This window comes from Balaenoptera physalus, assembly GCF_965194825.1.
Source record: "Balaenoptera physalus genome assembly, chromosome: 2".
Classification (NCBI taxonomy): Eukaryota; Metazoa; Chordata; class Mammalia; order Artiodactyla; family Balaenopteridae; genus Balaenoptera; species Balaenoptera physalus.
Window position 1 is genome coordinate 91329093 of NC_138883.1, and position 16289 is coordinate 91345381.

General features: G+C 37.8%; 1 protein-coding gene across 2 annotated transcripts in view; it reads left to right on the forward strand.

Annotated features, from left to right (window-relative positions):
* SECISBP2L (SECIS binding protein 2 like) overlaps positions 1–16289 on the forward strand; it is a 60774-nt gene that overhangs the window by 28971 nt on the left and 15514 nt on the right. For both annotated transcript variants that reach the window (XM_082452998.1, XM_082452997.1), the window contains 5 exons: positions 200–369; positions 1136–1268; positions 3034–3196; positions 5047–5267; positions 14116–14270. In XM_082452998.1, the coding sequence (XP_082309124.1) occupies positions 200–369; positions 1136–1268; positions 3034–3196; positions 5047–5267; positions 14116–14270 (842 nt within the window). The remainder of the gene's footprint in view (positions 1–199; positions 370–1135; positions 1269–3033; positions 3197–5046; positions 5268–14115; positions 14271–16289) is intronic.

Here is a 16289-nt window from a genome sequence, read left to right on the forward strand (position 1 = left end):
AGAGTTTTGAAATTCCAGAGGTAGAATGGTTCTTTGGAGCTGTATCTGAGGGACACTGCACGGCCATATACTGCTCCTGCTATATGACGTCTGTTTTCCACAAGAAGAGGATGTTGTTCTTATAGGTTTATTATTAGAAATGTTGAAAATATGTGGAGTTGGCCATAGTAGTAAAACTAATGTTCTTGTTTGTTTTTAGTGGTCACTGCAGCTTCTTTTCACACTAAAGACTCTACTAACAGAAAACCCTTAACCAAAGGTCAGCCCTGTTTGACATCCTTTAATTCTTTGGACATTACTTCCTCTAAAGCAAAAAAAGGAAAAGAAAAGGAAATTGCAAAACTAAAACGGCCCACAGCACTTAAAAAGGTAAACCAAAACCTGGCGATATTTATTTTACAGTATAAAAAAGGGTTTAAATCGTTTTGCAAAAGTAGTTGTGGCGTTTTGGCCAACAGATTATTGTGAAAAGTTCTTAGACATGCCTCTTTATGATGACTAGTTAATTTAAGATTGGGGATCTCAGCATCATGACTATCTTTCTGTGTTGACCAAGGCCCTGGGGAATCAGTTCTATCAGTTTAAAAAAAAACGTTAAACATTTAGGTATCCAAAAACTTTAGACCCTAGGTATCAAAAGCCTGGGATTCTAGTACTAACTTCAGTACTTACTGTGTAGTTTTAGCAAACCTTTCTTATCCTCATCTTCTTTATCTATAAGTTGGGTATAATATCTGCTCTGTTTAACTCAGTATTGTTATTAGGAGGAGCGAATGAGATGATCTATGACCAAATAAATCTAACGTAACTATGTGACCTGGTTTCCAAAGGTTTTATTTTATCCATTTTGGGGGAAACCCTAGTTTGTCTACTAGGATTTAAAGACCGAAGCAGATGTGGTTTGATAGCTGTAGTATTATATTGCTGTCCTTTATTTTGGATATAGTACTTCCTTCAACTACAGTGCCTAAAATTACATTTACCTTTTTGCCAGTCAGTTTCTACATAGCCAACCAAAATCCTTACGTCCATTTTTTAAGTGAACACTACTATTCCTATGTAATAGTGACCATTTTAATCATTCAGTACATACTTAAAGAGTAATTAGTAATTAAAGACTGGTAATGACTTTTAGGTTATTTTGAAAGAAAGAGAGGAAAAGAAGGGCCGTTTAACTGTGGACCACAATCTTTTGGGATCTGAGGAACCAATAGAAATGCACTTAGATTTTATTGATGATTTGCCGCAGGAGATTGTTTCCCAAGAAGGTAAGATCACCTCTTTCCCCCTTCTTCTCATAAAATGGTCCGAAGTATTTTAATTAGTAGGTAACAACACATCACTAGTTATTCTCCTAAATATGCTCCATATTTTATCTAAATTTTTTAATTTTTGAGAGTGGTTTCTTTTGAAGATGCTTCTGTAGGGAGATATTTAAAGGGCGGGGAGGCAGGTGTTACATAGTAGGTCTATGGCATTTTTGAAGCTTAACTCCTGAATTTATTGTAAACCCTCATAATTATGATCTTACCAATGCATCCTCTGTAACTGTCACAGTTCCTTTCATCTTGCCTTCTTTTATATCTAGAACACAATTGACTTTCTTTGCAGGCCTACAGTTGACCCTTGAACAAGGCAGGTTTGAACTGCACAGGTCCACTTGTACACAGATATTTTTCAATAGTAAATACTGCAGTGCTACTCAGCCATGGTTGGTTGAATCCACAGATGGTGGAGGAACCGCGATACAGAGGGCGGACTATAAATTATATGAGGTTTAAATCCCCATGTTGTACGAGGGTCACCTGTATATTTTATTGAATTGCTTTTGTTGATTTTCTTCCTTGCTTTTGTGGAATAATTGCAAAGCTTGTTGTAGTGCAGAGGCCAGTTGGTCAGTAAGATTCAGTCCCATACAGTGGGTGCCAGCACATGATTCCAGTTGGGACCTCAGCAAAACTGCAGATGCCTTCTAAAATTTATACTACTGTGGAAGAAAGATTTTAAGAGAAACCTGACTAGGTCCCTATTTCTACTGGTATTTATTCTTCAACTTTTGGCAAAACATTTAAATCTGATTTACACATAGATTTAGTAGTGGTGTTCCCTTGTGTTTAGAAAAATAAGTTTACTTCTTCTAAGAATTGTTCCAATATGTTTGGTTAGCGTTCCCCTTTACTCTCAATTAAGTATCATTGCCTTTGTATTTAGGTGTATCTGTTTATGCATTCCTTCAACAAGTGTGTGTTGAACATCCATCATATGTACTTTAGTAAGTGGGGTACGGATGGGAAGGTCAGGAAATGTCATAAAGACACATAGTGGACTGGCCCTGTTACAAAAAGCTTACAATCCAGTAGAGAGATAAGATATATGTGTAACTTTGAAAATTAATGGACTGGACAAATGCTAACTCCTTTCCTGAGTTTTAGAGCCGTTCAGAAAAGAAGCAGTGACTAAAGGTGGCAGTTGAGTCAAGAGGTGGCATCTGCAAACGTGGCTACCTGAGCACAGGAGCAAAGACCAAATGAAAGAGAAGCTGGGGTGGTGCCAGGAGAATTGGGAGTGGTGTGGAGAGAATGAGTGAGGTAGAATTCATCATTGCCAGCAGCAATGGGAATTTTTAGACAGTTAAAAAATTTATTTCTAAGAAATAGGTGGAAAAATAGAGATGAAGGAGATGGGTAATATGATCTGGAAAGAGTGCAGAAGCGGATACGTCTTTTGTTCTTCAATTTAGATCCCCTGGGAATACATGTTTTAGATAACGTGGCCTTCTTGCAACTCTTCTATGGAGACTTGTAGGCTATGCTTGATGTTTTTCAGAGTATATTTTAAGACATAATAGGAAAATTTGATTTTTGTAGTATATGAGAAATGTTTGTGATATGAACAATGCCCAACTTGGTAGCTTCTGGAGAATTTGGAAGTGATAACAAAAGATAACTGCCATTCTAAATTATGTTGATCAGTATAGAGCTTTTCAGCATTCAAAATTTCTAAATTATTTTCCCTCACCCCACGTCTCCACAGATGCTGGACTGAGCATGCCCAGTGATACATCCCTCTCTCCAGCAAGTCAGAACTCTCCGTACTGTATGACACCTGTGTCACAAGGCTCTCCGGCTAGTTCTGGGATAGGCAGTCCAATGGCATCTTCGACAATAACCAAAATCCACAGCAAAAGATTTAGAGAGTAAGTTTTAGTCTCATTATTGAGGTTGAATAGTTTAAGTATCTTGACTGTAGTTCTGAATATAATACTGTCATTTTTTTCTTGGTGGGTTGAACAGACAGAATACCAAAGATCTTTAAGTTCTTTCAGATTTTGTTTAACAACGGGTTTTATTATATGGAAAGTATTTGCCTTCCGTCAGCTGTCAGTGTTCATGTAAAAGTGATTTGACAGTAAATACATTCTTTTTATATCAGCTAGTGTTTATACCCATGAAATTTGGCCTCTTACAGCTTATGTATTATATAAAATGTCATACTGTGACATTTTTCCTCTCCAAATGCTTTTGCTTTTTTGTTTATATTATGGGCCCTTCAAAAAAAACCTCTCTAACCAATTAATAACAAGTTTCTAAGATCCTACTACATGTAGTGAACCTGTTACATAAACCTATTTGTTTTTAAGCATATATTTCTAAGTTTGAAAATGCCCATCTGTGAATAACCTTGAACTGACAGTTATTGCTGTGAAGGATTTTAGAATGTAAACATTTGTGTAGATGAATTAATTTTACCTTTGAAATTAAGTTTACCTATGAAAGAATCCCAGGGTGAAAGTAAAATATGTGTGAATCCAAACCACACTGGTTTGTTCTGTTCCTTTACATTATTGTTTTTGAGCAAATACTTATCGCCTAGGTTTGGGAAGTTAATTAAATATCACAGATGTGTGACAAAGGAAATACTTGGAGAATAAAATCTTACATATGTGTGAAATAAACAGCTTGGAAGAAAAGCAGAGTGAAGAAAATTGCATTTTTGATGTTTTATTCTTCAATTGCATTCTTTAATTTTGTATACTGTAGGATAACCTTTCCTCAGTCTGTCCAGTTATATCTTCTGTTCTGAAGTAATGTCATACTTGCATTTATTTAAACACTTTTCACATAAACATTAAAAATATTTCCAAAGCAGAACATTTTTTTTCACTAAAGAAAGGCAGGCCTAGATTCTCCCACCATATAATGTATCAGTAATTTAGAAGTGGTAATTTGCTGGCCCGGCATTCCTAGATCAGAAATTTTACCAATTATCCTTGTTAAGTACCTGCTTATGGTAGAGATAGATTATAGATGAAAGCTAGCAAAGTGGAATATATAAGGAGTTTACTTAAACTAGAATGACTTTCTTATCCTTGAAATTAAGTACTATAGTGGCCTCACACTACTTGCTTTCTGTGTTTTGCGTTATAGCCACATATGATCTCACAAAGAGCCTCATTCAGTTGCTTTGCCTGATACAAAGCCATGTGACTTTTACCTCAAGACCTCTTTGGTTTTGGCTTCAATTTAATTACTGAATTCATCCTCTGTAACCATAGATTTTCAGAGGTAGAGGGACCATTGAGGCTGTCATCCATAACTCTTTATTTTTATGGTTGAGGAAGCCAGTGCCGGAGACTGTGATTTATCCAAGCATGGAGGATGAATGGTTGGTATTAGGGCATTCAGTTAGCTTTTATGAAATTAATTTGTTTCTTATTAGAAGCATCTTTAGTATTCATTGGAATGAAATAACTTTATACATTAGCTCCTTACCAAAAACATTATACCTGTTTCTCTAATAGCAGGCTAACATTTGATGTATATCCTTAGGAATTTAATAACTGGGTGTTTGATTAGTACTTCCCCAAGGTTAATCTATCCTTTACATAAAAGCCGATCTGTTGTAATTCAGGAAAACTCTTCTGTTTTTCTAATTGAAGGATTTCGGAGATTTTTAAAGACTTGATTTTTTAATGAAAACCTGTTACTGGATGTATTTTTTTCCTAAAATAATTTTATAATTACCTACTTTTGGTTTCCTTTACAGGTACTGTAATCAGGTTCTTTGTAAAGAGATTGATGAATGTGTGACTCTTCTTCTTCAAGAGCTTGTCAGCTTCCAGGAACGCATCTACCAAAAGGATCCTGTAAGAGCAAAAGCGAGGAGACGGCTGGTCATGGGTCTAAGAGAGGTTACGAAACATATGAAGTTAAACAAGATCAAATGTGTTATAATTTCTCCAAATTGTGAAAAAATCCAGTCCAAAGGTATGAACATTTTACTTTTGAAGTGTTTTGGTATTTATGTGGTATAATTGTAGAATATGCAGTGAATTTTAAAGTGGAAGCTGTATGTCTTCTTTAGCAGAGTTTAGGTATAAAACATAATATTGAACATGAGGAAAGAAAATGAAACGTTTCAGCACCTGAGGCAGAGTAATAAAATTGAGATCAGATTGTAAAGAAAATCCCCATTTATGAACACTAGTGAAGGATTTAGTTGGGGCCAACCAAGTGTCCCCTGTGTTGTGATCAGAGTGGGAACTACTAAGCGGGCATTTCTTTACCTCTGCAAATATATTCTACTTTATTTTTTTTTTTTAACATCTTTATTGGAGTATAATTGCTTTACAATGATGTGTTAGTTTCTGCTTTATAACAAAGTGAATCAGTTATACATATACATATATCCCCATATCTCTTCCCTCTTGTGTCTCCCTCCCACCCCTCTAGGTGGTCACAAAGCACCGAGCTGATCTCCCTGTGCTATGCGGGCTGCTTCCCACTAGCTATCTGTTTTACATTTGGTAGTGTATATATGTCCATGCCACTCTCTCACTTCGTCCCAGCTTACCCTTCCCCATCCCTGTGTCCTCAAGTCCATTCTCTATGTCTGGGTCTTTATTCCTCTCCTGCGCCTATGTTCTTCATAACCATTTTTTGTTTTTTTGGGTTTTTTTACATTCTATATATATATGTGTTAGCATACGGTATTTGTTTTTCTCTTTCTGACTTACTTTACTCTGTATGCCAGACTCTAGGTCCATCCACATCACTACAAATAACTCAATTTCGTTTCTTTTTATGGCTGAGTAATATTCCATTGTATATATGTGCCACTTTGTCTTTATCCATTCATCTGTCGGCGGACACTTAGGTTGCTTCCATGTCCTGGCTATTGTAAATAGAGCTTCAATGAACACTGTGGTACATGACTCTTTTTGAGTTATGGTTTTCTCTGGGTATATGCTCAATAGTGGGATTGCTGGATCATATGGTAATTCTATTTTTAGTTTTTTAAGGAACCTCCATACTGTTCTCCATAGTGGCTGTATCAATTTACATTCCCACCAACAGTGCAAGAGGGTTCCCTTTTCTCCACACACCCTCTCCAGCATTTATTGTTGGTAGATTTTTTGATGATGGCCATACTGACTGGTATGAGGTGATACCTCATTGTAGTTTTGATTTGCATTTCTCTAATGATTAGTGATGTTGAGCATCCTTTCATGTTTGTTGGCAATCTGTATGTCTTTGGAGAAATGTCTATTTAGGTCTTCCGCCCATTTTTGGATTGGTTTGTTTGTTTTTTTGATATTGAGCTGCATGAGCTGCTTGTAAATTTTGGAGATTAATCCTTTGTCAGTTGCTTCATTTGCAAATATTATCTCCCATTCTGAGGGTTGTGTTTTCATCTTGTTTGTGGTTTCCTTTGCTGTGCAAAAGCTTTTAAGTTTCAGTAGGTCCCATTTGTTTATTTTTGTTTTTATTTCCATTACTCTAGACGGTGGGTCAAAAAGGATCTTGCTGTGATTTATATGATAGAGTCTTCTGCCTATGTTTTCCTTCAAGAGTTTTATAGCGTCTGGCCTTAAATTTAGGTCTTTTATCCATTTTGAGTTTATTTTTGTGTATGGTGTTAGGGAGTGTTCAAATTTCATACTTTTACATATAGCTAGCTGTCCAGTTTTCCCAGCACCACTTATTGAAGAGGCTGTCTTTTCTCCATTGTATATTCTTGCCTCCTTTATCAAAGATAAGGTGACCATATGTGCATGGGTTTATCACTGGGCTTTCTATCCTGTTCCACTGATCTATATTTCTGTTTTTGTGCCAGTACCATACTGTCTTGATTACTGTAGCTTTGTAGTATAGTCTGACGTCCGGGAGCCTGATTCCTGCGGCTCCGTTTTCCTTTCTCAAGATTGCTTTGGCTATTCGGGGTCTTTTGTGTTTCCATACAAATTGTGAAATTTTTTGTTCTAGTTCTGTGAAAAATGCCATTGGTAGTTTGATAGGGATTGCACTGAATCCGTAGGTTGCTTTCGGTCATATAGTCATTTTCACAATGTTGATTCTTCCAATCCAAGAACATGGTATATCTCTCCATCTGTTTATATCATCTTTAATTTGTTTCATCAGTATCTTATAGTTTTCTGCATACAGGTCTTTTGTCTCCTTAGGTAGGTTTATTCCTAGGTGTTTTATTCTTTTTGTTGCAATGGTAAATGGGAGTGTTTCCTTAATTTCTCTCTCAGATTTTTTATCATTAGTGTATAGGAATGCAAGAGATTTCTGTGCATTACTTTTGTATACTGCTACTTTACCAAGTTCATTGATTAGCTGTAGTAGTTTTCTGGTAGCATCTTTAGGATTCTGTATGTATAGTATCATGTCATTTGTGAACAGTGACAGCTTTACTTCTTCTTTTCCGATGTGGATTCCTTTTATTTCTTTTTCTTCTCTGATTGCTGTGGCTAAAACTTCCAAAACTGTGTTGAATAATAATGGTGAGAGTGGGCAACCTTGTCTTGTTCCTGATCTTAGAAGAAATGGTTTCAGTTTTTCGCCATTGAGAATGATGTTGGCTGTGGGTTTGTCATATATGGCCTTTATTATGTTGAGGTAAGTTCCCTCTGTGCCTACTTTCTGGAGAGTTTTTATCATAAATGGGTGTTGAATTTTGTCGAAAGCTTTTTCTGCATCTATTGAGATGATCATATGGTTTTTCTCCTTCAATTAATATGGTGTATCACATTAATCGATTTGCATATATTGAAGAATCCTTGCATTCCTGGGATAAACCCCACATGATCGTGGTGTATGATCCTTTTAATGTGCTGTTGGATTCTGTTTGCTAGTATTTTGTTGAGGATTTTTGCGTCTGTATTCATCGGTGATATTGGCCTGTAATTTTCTTTCTTTGTGACATCTTTGTCTGGTTTTGGTGTCAGATTGATGGTGGCCTCATAGAATGAGTTTGGGAGTGTTCCTCCCTCTGCTATATTTTGGAAGAGTTCTAGAAGCATAGCTGTTAGCTCTTCTCTAAATGTTTGATAGAATTCACCTGTGAAGCCATTTGGTCCTGGGCTTTTGTTTGTTGGAAGATTTTTAATCACAGTTTCAATTTCAGTGCTTGTGATTGGTCTGTATATATTTTCTATTTCTTCCTGGTCAGTCTCAGAAGGTTGTGCTTTTCTAAGAATTTGTCCATTTCTTCCAGATTGTCCATTTTATTGGCATATAGTTGCTTGTAGTAAACTCTCATAATCCGTTGTATTTCTGCAGTGTCAGTTGTTACTTCTCCTTCTTCATTTCTAATTCTATTGATCTGAGTCTTTTCTCTTTTTTTTTTTGATGAATCTGGCTAATGGTTTATCAATTTTGTTTATCTTCTCAAAGAACCGCCTCTTAGTTTTATTGATATTTTCTATTCTTTCCTTCATTTCTTTTTCATTTATTTCTGATCTGATCTTTATGATTTCTTTCCTTCTGCTAACTTTGGGAGTTTTTTGTTCTTCTTTCTCTAATTGGTTTCGGTGTAAGGTTAGGTTGTTTATTTGAGATGTTTCTTGTTTCTTGAGGTAGGATTGTATTGCTATAAACTTCCCTCTTAGAACTGCTTTTGCTGCATCCCATAGGTTTTGGGTCGTCATGTTTTCATTGTCATTTGTTTCTAGGTGTTTTTTGATTTCCTCTTTGATTTCTTCAGTGATCTCTTGTTTATTAAGTAGTGTATTGTTTAACCTCCATGTGTTTGTATTTTTTTTCAGATTTTTGCCTGTAATTGATATCTAGTCTCATAGCGTTGTGGTCGGAAAAGATACTTGATATGATTTCAGTTTTCTTAAATTTATCAAGGCTTGATTTGTGGCCCAAGATATGATCTATCCTGGAGAATGTTCCATGAGCACTTGAGAAGAAAGTGCATTCTCTTGTTTTTGGAGGGAATGTCGTATAAATATCAATTAAGTCTGTCTTGTTTAATGTATCATTTAAAGCTTGTGTTTCCTTATTTCATTTTGGATGGTCTGTCAATTGGTGAAAGTGGGCTGTTAAAGTCCCCTACTGTGATTGTGTTACTGTCGATTTCCCCTTTTATGGCTGTTAGCATTTGCCTTATGTATTGAGGTGCCCCTATGTTGGGTGCATAAATATTTACAATTGTTATATCTTCTTCTTGGATCGATCCCTTGATCATTATGTAGTGTCCTTCTTGGTCTCTTGTAATAGTCTTTATTTCGAAGTCTATTTTGTCTGATATGATATGTCTATTTTGTCTGATATGAGAAAAAGAAAGCTACTCCAGCTTTCTTTCGATTTCCATTTGCATGGAATATCTTTTGTCCATCTCCTCACTTTCAGTCTGTATGTGTTCCTAGGTCTGAAGTGGGTCTCTTGTAGACAGCATGTATACGGGTCTTGGTTTTTGTATCCATTCAGCCAGTCTGTGTCTTTTGGTTGGAGCATTTGGTTGGAGCATTTAATCCATTTACATTTAAGTAAATGATTGGAGCATTTAATCCATTTACATTTAAGGTAGTTATCGATATGTATGTTCCTATTACCATTTTCTTAATTGTTTTGGGTTTGTTATTGTAGGTGTTTTCCTTTCCTTGTGTTTCCTGCCTAGAGAAGTTCCTTTAGCATTTGTTGTAAAGCTGGTTTGGTGGTGCTTTACCAAAGCAAAGAATTTGGTGAATTCTCTTAGCTTTTGCTTGTCTGTAAAGGTTTTAATTTCTCTGTCGTATCTGAATGAGATCTGTCCCCAGTGGCTAAGGTTGGTTCAGTGTGTTTTGTAGGCTTCCTGGTGGAGGGGACTGGTGCCTGTGTTCTGGTGGATGAGGCTGGATCTTGTCTTTCTGGTGGGTGGGACCAAGTCCGGTGGTGTGTTTTGGGGTGTCTGTGACCTTATTATGATTTTAGGCAGCCTCTCTGGTAATGGGTGGTGTTGTGTTCCTGTTTTGCTAGTTTTTTGGCATAGGGTGTCCAGCACTGTAGCCTACTGGTCATTGAGTGGAGCTGGGTCGTAGCATTGAGATGGAGATCTCTGGGAGAGCTTTTGCCGTGTGATATTACATGGAGCCAGGAGGTCTGTGGTGGACCAATGTCCTGAACTTGGCTCTCCCACCTCAGAAGCACAGGCCTGACACCTGGCTGGAGCACCAAGACCCTGTCGACCACACAGCTCAGAAAAAAAGGGAGAAAAAAAAGAGAGAGAGAAAGAAAATAAAATAAAGTTATTAAAATAAAAAGTAAGTGTTAAAAATAAGAAAAATTAAAAAGTAATAAAAAAAAGAAAAGAGACAAGAGACCAACCAAACGAAAAAACAAATCCACCAATGATAACAAGCGTTAGAAACTATACTGAAAAAAAAAAAAAAAAGGACAGACAAAACTCTAGGACAAATGGTAAAAGCAAAGCTATACAAACCAAATCACACGAAGAAGCATATGCATACACACTCACAAAAAGAGAAAAATGAAAAATATATATATATTGTTGTTCCCAAAGTCTACTACCAAAATTTTGGGATGATTCGTTGTCTATTCAGATATTCCAGAGATGCAGGGTACATCAAGTTGATTGTGGAGATTTAATCCTCTGCTCCTGAGGCTGTTGGGAGAAATTTCCCTTTCTCTTCTTTGTTCATACAGCTCCCGGGGTTCAGCTTTGGATTTGGCCCCACCTCTGTGTGTAGGTCACCTGAGGACGTCTGTTCCTGCCCAGACAGGACAGGGTTAAAGTAGCAGCTGATTCCGAGGCTCTGCCTCACTGAGGCCCGGCATAGGGAGGGGTACGGAATGCAGGGCGAGCCTGTGCTGGCAGAGGCTGGCATGTCGTTGCAACAGCCTGAGGTGTGCCGTGTGTTCTCCTGGAGAAGTTGTCCCTGGATCGCAGGACCCTGGCAGTGGTGGGCTGCCCAGGCTCCCAGGAGGGGAGGTTTGGATAGTGACCAGTGCTTGCACACAGGCTTCTTGGTGGCTGCAGTAGCAGCCTTAGCGTCTCGTCCCTGTCTCTGGGGTCTGTGCTGATAGCCGTGGCTCGCGCCCGTCTCTGGAGCTCCTTTAAGCGGTGCCCTTAATCCCCTCTCCTCACACACCCCGAAATAATGGTCTCTTGACTCTTAGGCAGTTTCACACTTTTTCCTGGACTCCCTCCCGGCTAGCTGTGGCGCACTAGCCCCCTTCAGGCTGTGTTCATGCAGCCAACCCCAGTCCTCTCCCTGGGATCTGACCTCCGAAGCCCGAGCCTCAGCTCCCAGCCCCCGCCCGCCCCGGCGGGTGAGCAGACAAGCCTCTCAGGCTGGTGAGAGCTGGTCGGCAGCGATCCTCTATGTGGGAGTCTCTCCACTTTGCCCTCCGCACCCCTGTTGCTGCGCTCTCCTCCGTGGCTCCGAAATTTCTCCCCCACCACCCCCGTCTCCGCCAGTGAAGGGGCTTCCTAGTGTGTGGAAATTTCTCCTCCTTCACAGCTCCCTCCCAGTGGTGCAGGTCCCGTCCCTATTCTTTGTCTCTGTTTTTTCTTTTTTCTTTTGCGCTACCCAGGTTTGTGGGGAGTTTCTTGCCTTTTGGGAAGTCTGACGTCTTCTGCCAGCGTTCAGTGGGTGTTCTGTAGGAGTTGTTCTCCATATAGGTGTATTTCTGATGTATCTGTGGGGAGGAAGGTGATCTCCACTTCTCACTCCTCCGCCATCTTGAAGGTCTCCTCCGGTGCACCCTCCCCCCCAGCTCTTCAGGCAGGCCTAGAGCAGGGGCAGTAGCCCCGCAAAGGAGCAACTAAAAAACCCAGCAGTGGCGACCCAGCAGCTGGTTCCCGGAGGTGCTACCGCGTAGCCTGATGGCTTATTTCTGGACTATTCTACTTTAAAATTTTTGCATTATCCTCCTCTGATGGCTCTTTTCTCTTAAAAAAATTAGGAAAAAGATACAATTCTCCTTTTTGGTCTTTGACTGTGGACAGGAGTCAAGTGTAGGCCAAAACATATGTCTCATTATAGACCCTAGGTTATGTAGGCCCACACAAACATAGTACCATGTTTTGATTCTGAAGCCAAGGTCATTACGAGTGGTCTTTTAAAGATCCAGTTAATAATTTCCACTGTCGATAAAAAGGATAGGTTCTGCTAACCAACTTCTTTTGAACGTGTTCCTTAATGATCGTGCTACTTTTGAATAAGCTGAATGCCTTCCCTGCTTCTCTAGATAAATGAGAGATAAATATCCTCTTTTATGAAGAGGATATGGATTTATGTGATCATGGTCTGTGGCATTCTTAATAATAAATGGCCCTACTTTCTAATCATCCTAGAAAGTTTACAAATCAATTATTCTAAAAATAAAGAAATTATTTTGGTAAACATTTCTATCTTCTAATTGATGTATGGTTGACAGTTCCAAACCATAATTATTTTGAATGAGCCTGAGAACATTTGGGCTGTGTGACTTTATGATATCAATCAAAATTTTTTAAAAAAATGTTTCTATTTTAGGAAGAAATATTCACAATCTAATTTTGAAGGTCTACTTTCCATTGTCCACTTATAACTGTAATTATTTGCCACTATACTTAAAACAATTTCAAAATCAATTTCCAGTACTGAACACTTGGGCACTGAATTGGTCGTTAGAGGGGTATATTTTAAATATATTAAACAACATAATTAATGCTCCTCAAAGAAACACTTTCAAATAATTTTCCTTTTACTCTTGGGGCGTTCTGATCTTGCCAGAGAGACAAAAATAATTACTTCCATTGTATGAAAGAGAGAAGTTGAAAGACTCTCTCAAACTATGTAGTAATTAATAACAGTACCTAAACATCTCCTATAAATCCCAAATTCCAGATCAGTTCTTACATAATGGTTATGATATATGCATTTTTACCATAGTTCATTGAGTTTTTCCAATTGGGAAATCAAACTCTCCTGTCTCATTTAATAAAAGCCAACATGATTGTAGAAACAATATGACAGCAGTGACTAATGTCAGAAATGAAAATGGGTTCTCTAGACAGTTATCCTACCCTATTTCAGAAAAAAAAAATGTAATTTGTAATTTTTGTATCCTAAAATTACTGTTCAGGATAGAACATGGTGATTGTATGATGCAGCAATATTTTATATTCCACTAAGAAAGAAAAATTCTATCAATACAAAGATTCCATTGATTGTAAAATGCTACCCTAGTTCAGAGTTGTTAGTATGTGGAAAAAATTTTGCATCTTAAAATCAGTTAAATACAATATTAAAAAAAGAAAAAAGATACAGGTCTCTGCCCCTGTTTATGGTGGAGATGTGTCTCTCAGAAACCAGCAGTAACAGAGGCTTTTGTACTATGTTGTGCACCGTTATTTGTCCTTTTTCATGGAGGAGCCACTTCAGGTGATTGGAGTAGACAGAGGCATCAAGTAGCAGTAGCAGGCAGAGGGGAAAAATACCAGTAAAAACAGTAATGTATAATCGGTCTTATTCCATGTGATAGGTTGCTTACTTGAGCTGAGAGATTAGATAAAGGAATCAGCCACTATTAACAATTTTAATTAATTTTAAAAAACAAAAAATGTTTATTATATTGAAATTTGACTCCTGCTGTGCTAGTCCCTGTGGAGAAACAAAAATAACTGGCATTAAAGGATTATAGTATTTAACTGGGAGAAAGAAAATACATACATAATATCCAAATATAGTACAAATTCAGATAGGAAAATGTGGTGAACAGCCTAAGTGCCACAAGCATTCATGGACTCCTTTGCTGCTGTGTTTTATGCTGTCGGGTACTAAAATAGCTCCATTTAGGAAATAACTAAAACCTTCTATACATGTTGATTTCTCAGGTGGCCTGGATGAGGCTCTCTATAATGTTATAGCCATGGCACGGGAACAAGAAATTCCTTTTGTGTTTGCCCTTGGAAGAAAAGCTCTAGGACGCTGTGTGAACAAGCTGGTTCCTGTTAGTGTGGTAGGAATCTTCAACTACTTTGGTGCTGAGGTAAGACTTAGAAGACGCAGTCCCTCACTGCCCACCCCCCATAGTACATCTTCTTTGGACATGTGCCATTGTTATGTTTGAGCATTTGGAGAAGTGATATGATGACTCTCCAGGAATGAGTGGAAAATTCTTTAGTATTACGTTTCCTTTTTTAGTGTTGAAAACATTTGCGTAAGTCAGTCCTATAACATTGTGAAAAGATTTTAGCTCGTATTTCTGCTACAGTGATTTTTTTTTTCTGGGTTCAGATATGTAGTACTTGACAATATGTGTAACTGCTGGGTAAAGGTATCCAATATTGTATAAAGTAAAACAAATTTCTTTAGTCTATATGTTGGGTATATTTTATGCTGCTAGGAGTCAAGAGAGAAAAGAATCCTTTATTTGGAGAGGATTTTCCTTTGGAAATGAATTCCTAAACCAGTTGAGAGAATAAGTCCACACCCATGATATTTGTCTTCCTCTCATAGTCGGCTAATACAAACTTTGCCCATAGGAGCTGATATATGATAAAGTAAATGTTATTTATTTAGAGTAATGCTTATTAACTGATAACATTTTAAGATTGGTGGGGTTTTTTTGAGCGTGTGGGGTTCTTTTTAGAACATCATTTGACTTTATTGTGGTTTTTACATTGAAATGTTTTCAGTTATACTTGTTTTAAATTGTATGTATACAATCTGTGCATACAATAAGACTGTTTTTTATGAAGTTGATTCTAAAGTATTTTGTGACACAACTGATGGACCGTTTTCCCTCTTCTCAGCCATACTATTTGTGTATATTTAAGTGTCTATCTTTCCTGTGCAGTCACCATATTTGAATACCCCCATCCCCCTATCCATTGAGTTTCTCGCCCACTACCCATTAAATTATCTGTCTACACACCTACTCTCTACAATCATGTAATTAATATTTGTCCTGCCATTAACAGCCCATGCTTTTCTCAGTTATAGATATCACACTGGTTTGTCATAGTTAATGTGTTTCTTCATATAAGTGTGAATTCCTCAAGGGTAGGACCCTTGTCTTTTTTTTTTTTGAAATCTTTATTGGAGTATAATTAATTTACAGTGGTGTGTTAGTTTCTGTTTTATAACAAAGGGAATCAGTTTTTATCTCCTCCCTCTTGCGTCTCCCTCTCACCCTCCCTATCCCACCCCTCTAGGTGGTCACAAAGCACTGAGCTGATATCCCTGTGCTATGCGACTGCTTCCCACTAGCTATCTATTTTACATTTGGTAGAATATATAAGTACATGCCACTCTCTCACTTCGTCCCAGCTTACCCTTCCCCCTCCCCATGTCCTCAAGTCCATTCTCTACATCTGCGTCTTTATTCCTGTCCTGCCCCTAGGTTCTTCATAAAATTTTTTGTTTTTTAGATTCCATATATATGTGTTAGCATACTGTATTTATATTTCTCTTTCTGACTTACTTTACTCTGTATGACAGACTCTAGGTCCATCCACCTCACTACAAATAACTCAGTTTCGTTTCTTTTTATGGCTGAGTAATATTCCATTGTATATATGTGCCACATCTTCTTTATCCATTCATCTATTGATGGACACTTAGGTTGCTTCCATGTCCTGGCTACTGTAAATAGAGCTGCAGTGAACATTGTGATACATGACTCTTTTTGAATTATGGTTTTCTCAGGGTATATGCCCAGTAGTGGGATTGCTGGGTCGTATGGTAGTTCTATTTTTAGTTTTTTAAGGAACCTCCATACTGTCTCCATAGTGGCTCTGTCAATTTACATTCCCACCAACAGTGCAGGAGGGTTCCCTTTTCTCCACACCCTCTCCAGCATTTATTGTTTGTAGATTTTTTGGTGATGGCCATTCTGACTGGTGTGAGGTGATACCTCATTGTAGTTTAGATTTGCATTTCTCTAATGATTAGCGATGTTGAGCATCCTTTCATGTTTGTTGGCAATCTGTATGTCTTTGGAGAAATGTCTATTTAGGTCTTCCGCCCATTTTTGGATTGGTTTGTTTGTTTTTTTGATATTGAG